Source organism: Petaurus breviceps, unplaced genomic scaffold, assembly GCF_028583685.1.
Source record: "Petaurus breviceps papuanus isolate PSGF00001 unplaced genomic scaffold, PetGlider_PUasm1.0 99, whole genome shotgun sequence".
NCBI classification, from domain to species: Eukaryota; Metazoa; Chordata; class Mammalia; order Diprotodontia; family Petauridae; genus Petaurus; species Petaurus breviceps.
The window spans coordinates 7583115-7595388 of NW_027187465.1; the positions used below are offsets into that span (position 1 = coordinate 7583115).

At 48.2% G+C, this 12274-nt stretch overlaps 1 protein-coding gene across 1 annotated transcript in view; it reads right to left on the minus strand.

The window, feature by feature from the left end:
• Positions 1 to 12274, minus strand: part of MYO18B (myosin XVIIIB) — a 377501-nt gene that overhangs the window by 217766 nt on the left and 147461 nt on the right. The window contains 3 exon segments of the mRNA XM_069081888.1: positions 3323 to 3432; positions 8536 to 8731; positions 9862 to 10045. Of these exon segments, the coding sequence (XP_068937989.1) occupies positions 3323 to 3432; positions 8536 to 8731; positions 9862 to 10045 (490 nt within the window).

Below are 12274 nucleotides of genomic sequence, written 5' to 3' on the forward strand. Positions count from 1 at the left end.
TGACTCCCCCATTGTACACAGGAAGACACTAAGCCCCAGAAAGAGGACTGTGCTTGTCCAAACATGGCAGAGAAGAGAAATTGGAGTCTGACTTCTGGCCTCTACAGTCTCTCAGTGAATTTCTTTTTTTCTTTTTGCACCCGATAGCAGCTCTCTGAGTCAATGTTTCCAGAGGCTCACCTGATGCCCTTATAAAAGGTGACCACTTCTGAACTTCACAATGACCCTGTCGGGTATGTATTATCCCCATTTTTGCAGGTGGGAAAATTGAGGCCCAGAGAGGTTAGATGAGTGGTCCTTGGTCACACACCTGATGAGTATTAAGAGTTGGTTTCTGGTGGGCGGAGTCAAGATTGCAGAGTAGAAACATGACCTCTGCACAGCTCCAGCTTCCATCTTCCCCAATCCATGTAAAAGGGGACTCTGAACAAACTTTGGAGCTACAGAACCCACAAAATGACACAGAGAAGCTAACCTCCCACTGAGGACAGCCCAGCAGGCTGGCAGGAATCAGCCAGTGCAGCGTTCTGGAAGTAGAGCCTAGGCCTGTGTGAGCCAGAGGTTTTAGCCCCAGGATGGGCCTGACCAGCCCCCAGCTCAGGGACTCCAGATCAGCAGCAGCTGTGGCCATGTCCAGAATTATCAACACATAGATGCTAAGGACAAAGTGAGAGGTCAGTGCAGTCTGGACTTTGGGTCCCAATAGTTGGGAGTGCCTGGCTTTTGCCCCTAAGAGCAAGAAGCCATTGAGAGGCCTGGCACAGTCAGCGCCACATAGTGGCTTCAGCTCCTGGGCTGCAGAGTGTAGGGGGACCAAGCACCAGTCTGAGGGGCAATCGCTCTTGCTTTAACCTTCTTGGATCTGGATTGCAGTCTAGGGTGGAGGTCCTGGGGTATGTACCCAGCTTGCCAGAGCATGTGGAGGCCTCAGAGAGGGCACTCATCTAATACCTCCGGCAGCTGAGAAAGCCCCAGTGTTTGGGATGAAAGTTCCCCTATCTGGTGGCAGAGTCCTACTATGACAAAAAGCCCAGGGGTCAAGTGACTGAAGGGCAACATGACCAGGCAAAGGAAACAAAGCAGACAGAAGACTCCAACATTAGACTCCTGTTTTGGTGACAAAAAGGAGCAAAGCATGTAACAGGAGGAAGACAGTGAAGTCAGAACTCCTGCACCAAAAGCTTCAAAGGAAAATACAAGCTGGTTACAGGCCATAGAGGACCTTAAGAAGCAGATAAGAGAAGTGGAGGAAAAATTGGGAAGAGAAATGAGAACAATGCAAAGAAAATTACGAAATGAGTGTCAACAGCCTGACTGAAGAAAATAACACCTTAAAAAACAAGACTGACTCAAATGGCAAAAGAGGCTCAAAAAGCCAATGAGGAGAAGAATGCCTTAAAAAGGTGAATTTGCCAGATGGAAAAAGAATCTCAAAAGCTCAATGAGGAGAATCATTCCCTCAGATTTAGAATGGAACAAAGGGAAGCTAGTGACTTTATGAGAAATCAAGATGATGTTAAACAGATCTAAACAAATGAAAGTATAGAAGGAAAAGTGAAATATCTCATGGGAAAAACCACTGACCTGGAAAATAGATCTAGGAGAGATAATTTAAAAATTATTGGACTACCTGAAAGCCATGATCAAAGAAAGAACCTAGAAATCATCCTCCAAGAAATTCTCAAGGAAAACTGCCCTGATGTTTTAGTACCAGAGGGCAAAATAGAGGTTGAAAAAATCTACCGATCACCTCCTGAAAAAGATCACAAAAAGAAAACTCCTAGGAATATTATAGCCAGGTTCCAGAATTCCCAGATCAAGGAGAGAATATTACAAGCAGCCAGGAAGAAACAATTTGAATATTGTGGAAACACAATCAGGATAACACAGGATCTGGCAGCTTCTACACTGAGGGATTGAAGGGTCTGGAATATGATATTTCGGAGGGCAGAGGAGCTGGGATTAAAACCAAGAATCACCTACCCAGCAAAACTGAGTATCATGTTTCAGGGGAAAATATGGTCATTGAGTGAATAGAGGACTTCCAAGCATTCTTAATGAAAAAACCAGAGTTGAATAGAAAATTTGACATTCAGATACAAGAAGCAAGAAAAGCTTGAGAAGGTAAACAGGGAAAGGAAATCATAAGCCACTTATCGAAGTTGAACTATTAACATTCCTACAGAGAAAAACAATAATTGTAACTGATGAAACTTTTCTCAGTATGAAAATAGTTGAAGGGAATAGAAATATATATATATATGTGTGTGTGTGTGTGTATACATATATATGTCTACATCGAAGGGTATATGGGCATATGAATACATATGTGAATGTGTGTATATATGTTTATGGTACACATAGATAGAGGGCACAGGACCATTTTAATAGGAAGGGATGACACTTACAAGGTGAAATTAAGAAGTGAGAGAGGAATATAATGAGAGGAGATGGAGAGAAAAAGAATGGGGTAAACTATTTTATATAGAAGAGGCAAGGGAAAAGGGTTACAATGGAGGGGAAGAATAGGAAGGCAAAAAGGAATGGGTCAACCTTATTCTCATTGAATTTGGCTCAGGGAGGGAATGACATACACACTAAATAGGGTATCTCACTCTACAGGAGAGTAGGGGGAAAGGGGATGAAGGGAGGGATGATGGAAGGGAGGGCAGGCTGGGGGGAGGGAAGTTGGAAGCACTCACTTTTGAAAAGGGAAGAGATCAAAGAAGAGAATAGAACAAGTGGGTGGTGGGATAGGAGGGAGGGAAATATAGTCAGTCTTTTACAATATATCTACTATGTTAATGTTTTGCATTAGCTACACATGTACAACCTATACTGAACTGCTTATCTTCCCAGTAAGGGTGGGTGACAAGGGAGGAAGGGAATGAATCTGGAATTCAAAGTTTTAAAAACAAATGTTTAAAATTATATATAAATACCATTATTAATACTATTTTACATGTAATTGGGAAATAAAATATACAGGAACTGGCATAGAGATCCACCATGCCCTACTGGAAAACTTGAAGGGGGTATGGGAGAAGATATGGGAGAGAGCAGATTGGAGGAGGGTATATCCTGTGGGACTGATATTTTGGGCCAGTGGGTAGGGTAGGGGAATAATGGGGAGAAAATTTGTAACTCAAAATCTGGCGGAAATTAGTGATGTAAATCAGAAGTTAATAAAGCATTTTTTAAAAAAAGAGGTGGTTTCTAACCCCAAGGCTTCTTTCAACACTGGGTCTGGCCTTTTTCCCACCTCCCAGGCCTCCAAGGCAGCTCCTCCCCAGCCTCAAGCTCTCCATGTGGTATCCTGTACCTTCCTCTCCTCCATCCTCTCAAGGGGCAGCAAAAGCTTCTTGATAAATTCCGGAGCCAGACCTTGGAACTGCCGCCGGAATCGAGTGAAGGCCATATGGTCTGTGTACCCTGGGGGAGGGAAGCAAGAGGAAATGGGGCAGTGAGCCTGTTGGAAGGTCCAAGAAGCCTGCTATGGGCCTAGTCCAACCCCCAAACCATTAGGAGACACAAAGGGAAGAATTCTGGTAGGGCCTGGGTAAGCAGGGAAGCCTCCCTGGAGGAAATTCAACATCACAGCCAAGGTTCTAAGCCAAACCTCTGGCCATAAATGTTTCGATTTGGTGTCAGAAAGCCCTGGGTTCTGATGCAGTTTCTGACACTGAATCTGTTAACTTGTGAAGGAGTTCTTGGAGATGGTCCTTGAAGGTGGCAATTGTACAAATGGTGAAAGAGGGAGAGGAAGGCGGAGAGCATGGAAAAGAAGAAAGGCCTGCAGAAGCAAGAAAAAAGGCCTGGGTTCAAATCCCACCTCAGACACAGACTGAGTGACCTTGGACACTTCATTGTGTCTTCTTTCCCAGGTCCCTTCCCTGTGATCTGGGTGCCCTCTATGTCCACGGCGGTCAACAACAAGCCCGACGTGACCAGGGGAACAACAGAAGCAGTACCTATCATTGACACAGCACAGTAAGGTTTGCAAAGCATTTTAAAGCTGTCATCTTGGGCAGCTAGGTGGTGCAGTGAGTACAGCACCAGCCCTGGAGTCAGGAGGACCTGAGTTCAAATCCAGCCTCAGACACTGAATACTTACTTGCTGTGTGACCTTGGGCAAGTCACTTAACCCCAACTGTCCTCCCTTTCCCCCCTCCAAAAAGCAAAAAAAACTATCACCTCATTTGTTCTTCACAACAGCCTTGGAAAATTTGTTTTTTAATTTTCATTTTTTAGTCATGTCTGACTCTCTGTGATCCCATTTGGGATTTTTCTTGGCAAAGATCCTGGAGGGGTTTACCATTTCCTTCTCCAGCTCATTTTACAGATGAGGAAACTTAGGTAAACAAGGTGAAGTGACTTGCCCAGGGTCACAGTGCTGGTAAGTATCAGAGGCTGGATTGGAAGTCAGGACTTCCTGACTCAAGCCCCCCACATACTCTCAACTCCTCTATGCTCCCTCTAATACATGGCATGAGGCAGCTCTATCTGCAGGCATTACATTCATTGCCCCACTTTGTCCCCAGGCAATGGTCCCAGGCACTAGAGGAGCCCACCAGCGGTGGGTGGTGTGTGGACACTTTCCCCAAGGACATGATCTTTCCTCATCCCTCCTGATGCTCTGACCATGGAGGGGAAAGCAGCTCTGACCTGTTTGAATGGTGCCCCCAGCGTCCTCACCCAAAGACCCATCAAGGTGTATCTAGGAGGACCGTGATAGTGAGGCAGGAGGTGAGGGGGAGGACGATGTCCAGACCGAACATCCGGGCATCGTTCCATGTCTGCCTTAGCTCAGCCTCTAACAAACAGGCCCAGAACATCCAGCCCAGAGTCTAAGCCCTGTGGAAGGAGCCCCAGATTGGAGGCAGAGCGCCTCAGGTCAAAGCCCACTTTTGACTCCCCATAAGACTGGGCCTCAGTTTCCTCCCCTCTAAAATGAAAGGGTGGGAGTAGCTGGCAGCTTAGACCCCCTCTAGCTCTGAACCTACTCCTGATTCTAGGAATTACCAGTTGTATGACCCAATTAGACCAGTGATTTGCCTTTTCCAGACCTGTTCCTTCCACTATAAAACAAGGGGCTTAGACCAGAGGACCTCGAGGGTTCAATTCCAGCCACAGATCCATGAACCACTGGTAATATTATTTTCAGCCATGCCTGAAGCCAGTGTTGATTCCCAAGGAGAAATCATCACTTTAGAGCCAGAAGAAATTCTCGCCATCACCTCGCCCAGAGCCCCTCGTTGGAGAGAAGAGGAAACTCTGGCTCCCCAGAGACCAGGGCCAAGGATACTGGAGGAAATTCAACATCACAGCCAAAGCTCTGGCCATAAAGGCTTCGATTTGGTGTCAGAAAGGCCTGGGTTCTGAAGCAGTTTCTGACACTGAATCTATCAACTTGTCATCATCTCAGGCAACACGCTTCTTCCATCCTGCATCAGTGAAGGATGGTCTCAGTCTGCAGAAATCAAAGGTCTCTTGGGCATTTTTGGTTCTGGCCTGGCCCTTCCAGATCATCCGTGTGCCCCTCCTTCTCAGATGCTGATCAGAAACTCAAATACCTTCAGCAGAAAGCCCTTCCTTGTCCGCCAGCGGCTAGACCCTTCCTTTAAAGGTCACCTTTCACCTATTCTGAACATTTCTTCTATGTGCCTTTTCTTTGACATGTTATTTCCCAATTAGAATGCAATGTCTTTGAGGTGAAGGGCTGTTTTTGCCTTATACAATCATGAGACCATAGCTTTGGAGCTAGAAAGCATCTCAGAGGCTAGAGAGACCAGCCTCCACATTTTACAGATGAGGGAACTGAGGTTAAGTGACTTCCCCCAGGTCCAGTCCTGAGGCAGGATTTGAATTTGAGTCTTCCTCATTCTAAGCCCAGACCTCTATCCCCTATACCTCCAGATGCTTCATAAATACTTATTGATTTGATTGAGACAGATAGCCTTAGAGATGTTCCTGGGGCCCTGAGAGAAGTGACTTGTCCAGAATCACACAGCCAACATGTGTCAGGTGTTTCTGACTATGAGGCCGGCCTTCCATCCATTACCTCTGTGACCCCAGCATTTTCCTAAGGAAGCCTGACTTTCAATGGGGGGGGGGAGCACCAAGTCTGGAGTGGAATGACCTAGCTCCGGTCACAGCTGGGTGCCCTCCATGCTGTAGGACTTTGGGGAGCTCATTTCCCTTTCTCTGGGCCCCTCATGCTTAAATCAGAGCCTTGGACTAGTTTCTGAAGTCCTTCCCAGCCACAGAGAATCACTGCAGGATGGAAGGATAGTTGGCCTGTGGGCTGAGTTCCAATCAGAACAGGGACAGCTCTTTTGTTGGAGGGAATGACTGAGCTGGGCAGGGACCAAGACTGCCCCATGCTACTATGTGCAGAGCCCTAAGAGCTGGAGTATAAAGTGTAGACTTGACTCAGTGGGAGGACTGCTAGCTCTGAGTCAGGGGCCTGGGTTCAAATCCTGCCTCTGACTTGACCTGGGTGACTTGGAGCACTTAACCCAAAGCCTGGCACATACCAAGGGCTGAATCTATGGGTGGTGATGTTCATAAAAGGAGAAGGCTGGATTCAGGGACCGTGAGCCCCCCTCCAACTGCAGATCTACCAGCCTTGGGATTTCTTGGGGAGAGGCCTGAAGGAGAGAGCACCACCACCCACCACCCAGATCACGGAAAGCTCATTGGAGGAGGCGGCATTTGAACTAGGCTCTCAAGGGTGGGCATTTGAGTTGTCAGCAAAAGCCTGAGCTTTCACCGTAGGCAGAGGGGTGCCGCGGCAGGGATTCAGCAAGGACAGGGAACTGTCCAGGTTGGCTCAGAGTCCCAAGAGAACATCCTGGAAGGTTAAGGCAATACCAGTGTTCTGAGGGCCTTGAATATCAGGCAAAGGAATTTAAACTTTTCTGGAGAGGCAAAAGGGATGCACTGTGGATTTCTGAGCGCAGGAGGGACATGGCCAGACATTGGGTTATTTGTGGAATCAAATGCAGGCTTATTGGGGACAATAATAGATGTTCCCATGTCTGTATAAGTTAATATTCATTATCTCTTATGATCTCCTCAGAAGCCCTGTGAAATAGGTTCTATGATTATCACATTTTTACAGATGGAGAAACTGAGGCAGACAACCTGGTCCAGGAGCACACTTTTATGTGGCCATTTCCCCCATAGAATGAGGGCAGGACCTGTCCTTTCTGCTTCTTTGTTATTCCCAGAACTTAGCACAGTGCTAGGCACAGAAGTGGGAGAAGACCTTGAACCCAGGTCTTTCTCTACTGCATACATGATGCTGCCTCCGCACGGGCTGGTGTTTATACTACCGAATGTGTTTTCCTGTCTACATACAGAATCTCTTTGTGAGGTAAACACTGCCAATATCATCATACCCATTTGACAGATGTGGAAACCGAGGCTCACAGCGGTGAAGGGAGATGCTATTACTCCCATGGCTAGTGATTACATGGAACAAGATGTGAACCCAGGTCTTCCTGACCCCAAGCCCCACACCCTTTCCTCCATGCCGTCCTTCTCCCTGCTACTTTTCTACGTAATAAATACCCTGCTCTCAATGCCCTGAGTCTATGGTCCAGTAGTCCCTTTTCTGCCTCCTTTCTTAGCCCAGAGGCTTCAGACCCTAGCTCTGGCCTCTCCTCTGTCTATGGCTCCAAGTGGCCCTTGGACAGGGGGATCTTCAGCCAGCTCTGAAGGGAGAGCAGTTAAGATTCAGCTAGATAGAGGATGGGTCCTGTAGTCAGAGAGATCTGAGTTCAAATCCAGCCTCAGATACTTACTAGGTCTGTGACCCTGGGAGAGTCATTTAACCTATCTGCCTCAGTTTCTTTAACTATAAAATGGGGATAATAAGATCACTTATCTCCCAGCATTGTTGTGGGGACCAAATTAGATAATATTTGTAAAAAGTGCTTAACCCAGGACCTGGCATGTAGCAGGCACCATAGAAAGCCTATCCCCTTGTTTTACTTGCTTCCCTCCCCTTCCTGCCCAGAGGCTCAGGTGGCCCAGCCAGCAGACAGTGACCTCCTTGCCTGAGTGACTTAACAGTGGCCCCCGGGGGCCATGCACAATTTCTCTGGCACCAGGTCCTGGCTGAATCAGCTAGGCAGGGACAGCAGATGCTGCCTTGAGCTGACACTCAGCACCACAATGGGACAGGGCTCAGCAGCTGCAAGGGGGAGGGAGGAGGAGCTGTCTAATGGCACAGGCTGCAGGTCCCCTGGGGGAAGGGGTGGAATCCAGGCCCAAGACTCTCTGGTGCTCTTAGCAATGTGGTCTTCCTGAGGGATCCTACAGAAAGAGATACTGAAAGGGGAAGGGGCCAAAAACAGGGCAGGAACTCCAAGGGCTGGGGCATCCTTCTGGGAAAAGGTGAAGATGGAGACCATGCCTGTATAGGGGGAAATTCTGAGGAGGTAGGGAGGGAGGGAAGAAAGGAGGAAGGAAGGAAGGAAGGAAGGAAGGAAGGAAGGAAGGAAGGAAGGAAGGAAGGAAAGTGCTTACCAATCCGGTGCAGTCTCAGGGCATCTAGGACCTGAGCCCCAGCCAGCTGGACCCTGAGGATGGAGATGTCCATGGGGTGCTCTCCGTGGGCTGGTGCCAGATTGGTGCCTCCTCCTCTGTCCTCTGATCCTGACCTTGGGACCAGGCAATGGATAAAATGCAACTGGGACCTTTTGATCACATTGGTCAAAGCATCCTGTGGCACAGAACAAGGAGAGAGCTCAGGTCTGGCTGTGACTCAAAGGAGGAGTTAATTAGAAGAAAGGAGGGATGGCTTTCAATTTGATTCAGGAAACATGAATTAGGGATGGTACTGAGATACAAAGATTTAATGAAAGTCTCTGCCTTCTACCTAGATTCCCAGCTCCCCTCCCCATCATCCAGACATCTCCACTGTCTCATCGAAAGTTTTCTAGCCCCACAGATGCCTCCACCCTGAGATCCCCCCTCCAGAAGAGCAAGCCCCTATTCTGGACCATGGATTCTACCTCGCAAGTTTGGGCCTCTCAAGTGGTGTTCTCTCTTTCCCTGAAAAACCAAGACTCAAAACTGTCAGGAGAACAAAGATACTCCAGGCTGGAGAAAACGCTACAGTTTATTTAGTTCAATCACCTCCTTTGGCGGAGAAGGAAAGCTGAAGCTGTGACTTGCCCAAGATCACATGTTGAGGTCAAGCCTGGACTGGGACAACTGCTCAAGGTGAATGTGTGGGGACCTCAGTGGCAGAAAGGAGACCTTCCTACAATACATCCGACAAGTGGTCATGCAGCCTTTTACTGAGAATAACGACAACAGCTAGCATTGATAGAACTGCAAAGCACTTTAAAAATAAGGCCTCATTTATCTTCACCTGGTGGTGAGTCAGGTAGGCCACACAGTGGATGGGTCTGGAGTCACGAAGGCTCGAGTTCAAATCTAACCCTAGATACTTTCTAGCTGTGTGACCCTGGGCAAGTCACTTAACCTCTCCTGTCTCAGTTTCCTCGTCTGTAAAATGGGGATATTAATAGCATCTACTTTCCAGGGTTGTTGTGAGGATCAAATGGAAAGCACTTAGCATAATGCCAGAAAGTGTTATGTAAATGTTAGCTGTTATTCCTCTAATAGAAATCATCCTTCAATGACCTAGCTTAAAACAAGGTCTGATGGTGGAATTTCAGGCACTGTGACCAGTTAACGGTGACCAGATTTTGAACAGTAGGGAGGAGGGGGCTTCCTAGAACCCCTCCCCTCCTGCTCCCTGGTCAGCTGCTTCCTGCAGCTCAACGTGAGCTGTCCACAAAAGGGAGGAGGAGAGGACTGCGGGCACAGCTGTGGCAGGCTCACCATCTGAAGCATGATCTGTGTGCACACGGCCTTCCTCTTCACGGCTGCCAAGCTACTGGAGAATGTCTTCCTCACGCAACCGACCCGATGCAAAGCCTGCTGGGAGCAGGCCTCCATGCCAGTCACTGCCTGGCAGACCGGGGGCACTCTGGAGCGAGGCAGGAACAGGCTGCTGAGGTCCTCCCTGGGGAGAGGGAACGAACAGCCTCAGGCGGCTCCATAGAGGGGAGCGGAGGAAAGGATGGAGGGGGGAGGACAGCGAAGCCCCCCACCAAGCCCCCCCCCACGCCAAGCCCCCACCCCACGCCCACCCCCAGCCTCAGAAGGCTCCATGGAGGGAGCCAAGGGAAGGATGGAGGGGGGAGGACGGCGAAGCCCCCACGCAAGCCCCCCCCCAAGCCTCAGAAGGCTCCATCGGCACAGAGGACTCTCGGGGGCCCCAGCGGGCATCACCAAGGCAAGCCACATTGTAGGAGCTTTATGCTATGGAAAAATGCTTTCCGCCACAGCATCTGCTTATGAAACACTTCAAAGCGTTTGGCCGTATACGAAATGTTTTCCAGTTTCCAATGTTCTTTAGCATTTAGAGACCTCCTTACAGCCACCTTGGGAAGAAGAGATCATAAGTATTGTCACCTGCACTTTACAAAGGAGGAAACTGACGCACAGAAGGCTAGAACTTTCTGTAAAATGGGGGTGATAGTATTTACAATCTCCCTTCCTGAGGTGGCCGTAAGGAAACTTCTGAAAACTGGCAGTGCGGGTCTTGAATGCAATTCTCCCGATTTTAGGTCCGGCTCTTTGTCCCCCTACTAAGGACTACAGAGGAGTGAGACCTCAGACCCTGGTTAATCAATCCTAGCTCAGACTCAGAGGAGGTAAAGGTCTCATCCAAAGTCACTCAGAAAGTCACAGCCTTAGCTCTCCAGGAGGGGAGGGGTGGTGCTCCACATAGGATAACAGAGTTAGGGGAAGATTAGACTGTAGCATGCTAGAAAACTCCAGATTTGTAGTCAAAAGCCCTGGGTTCAGATTTCATCTCAGCCACTTACTGCCTTGTGACCTTGGACAGATCACACAAGTTAGATTCAATGACATCCAAGGGCCTTTCTAATTCTAGATATTAATGATTTTTAACCACTCTGAGACTCAGTTTCCTCATCTGTAAAATGGAGGGCAATTGAACCAGATGGTCCCTAAAATCCCCATCAACCCTAGATCTGAGCTTTGGTTTCCTTGTCTACAAAAGGGGGGGTTGACCTCAGTTTCCCCATTTGTAAACTGAGTCATGATTGAACCAGATGATTCACCTAAAGTCTTTCCTGGCTCTGGATTTATGTTCCCGTGACTTCTCTAGGCTTCAGTTTCTTCTTCTGTAAAATGGAGAGGTTAGTCTGAACTACCTCCAAGGCACTTTCCATCTTTAATACTTGATGCTATCATTATAGTGCCCCCCCACCCCGCCCTAGTCCTGCATCGGGCACACAAAAGTTTTCCAACCTCTACTGATACAGGGCATCCCTCCCGTACAATGTAAGTGCCTGGAAGGCAAGGGCTGGTTCATTTTTTTTTTTGTCTTTCTATCCATAGAGCTGAGCCCAGTGCCTGGCACAAAGCAGGAGCTTAATGCATGTTGGTTGACTTGAACTTGCTGAGCTATTGGAGGGGCCAGACCATGACCCAAGCAATGACACTAACAACAGCAATAAAAGCATTAATAACAACACCAACCTTCTGGTCCTGACCTGGGGTGTGAGAGAAAATATCCTTCACTGAGGCGAAATAAAAATAAAAACTCACCTGGAGCTTAGAATCCTATCGAGGTAGCTGCCTAGAGCATTACAGGGTTAAGTGACTCATTCAGAATCACAGCCCAGAATGACAGGGGTAGAATTAGAACCCAGGTCTTCCAGACTCTCAGGCTGGCTCCCCAGTCACTGCTCCACACTGACCCCTAATGGCCTGCTAGTGGACATTTGCGTGTCACGCACCTTAATACCTTATCACCTTGGCTCCCTGTGGCAATCATGGGAGTACAGGTACTATTATCCCCATTCTACAGATGCAGAAGGAGAGGCTCAGGACAGCTAACTGATCTCTCTCTCTCTCTCTCTCTCTCTCTCTCTCTCTCTCTCTCTCTCTCTCTCTCTCTCTCTCTCTCTCTCTCTCTCTCTCTCTCTCTCTCTCTCTCTCTCTCTCTCTCTCTCTCTCCTCCCTTCTCTCTGTCTCTGTTCTCTCTGTATCTCTCACCTCTCTCCTCTCTTCTCTCTGTGTCTCTCTGTCTCTTTCTCCTTTCTCTCTCTTTCCTCTATCTCTCCCTCCCTCCCTCCTTCATTCCCTCCCTCCCTCTCTTCTCTCTGTCTCTCTCTCTCCTCTCTTCTCTCTGTGTCTCTTTCTGTTCTGTCTCTCTCAT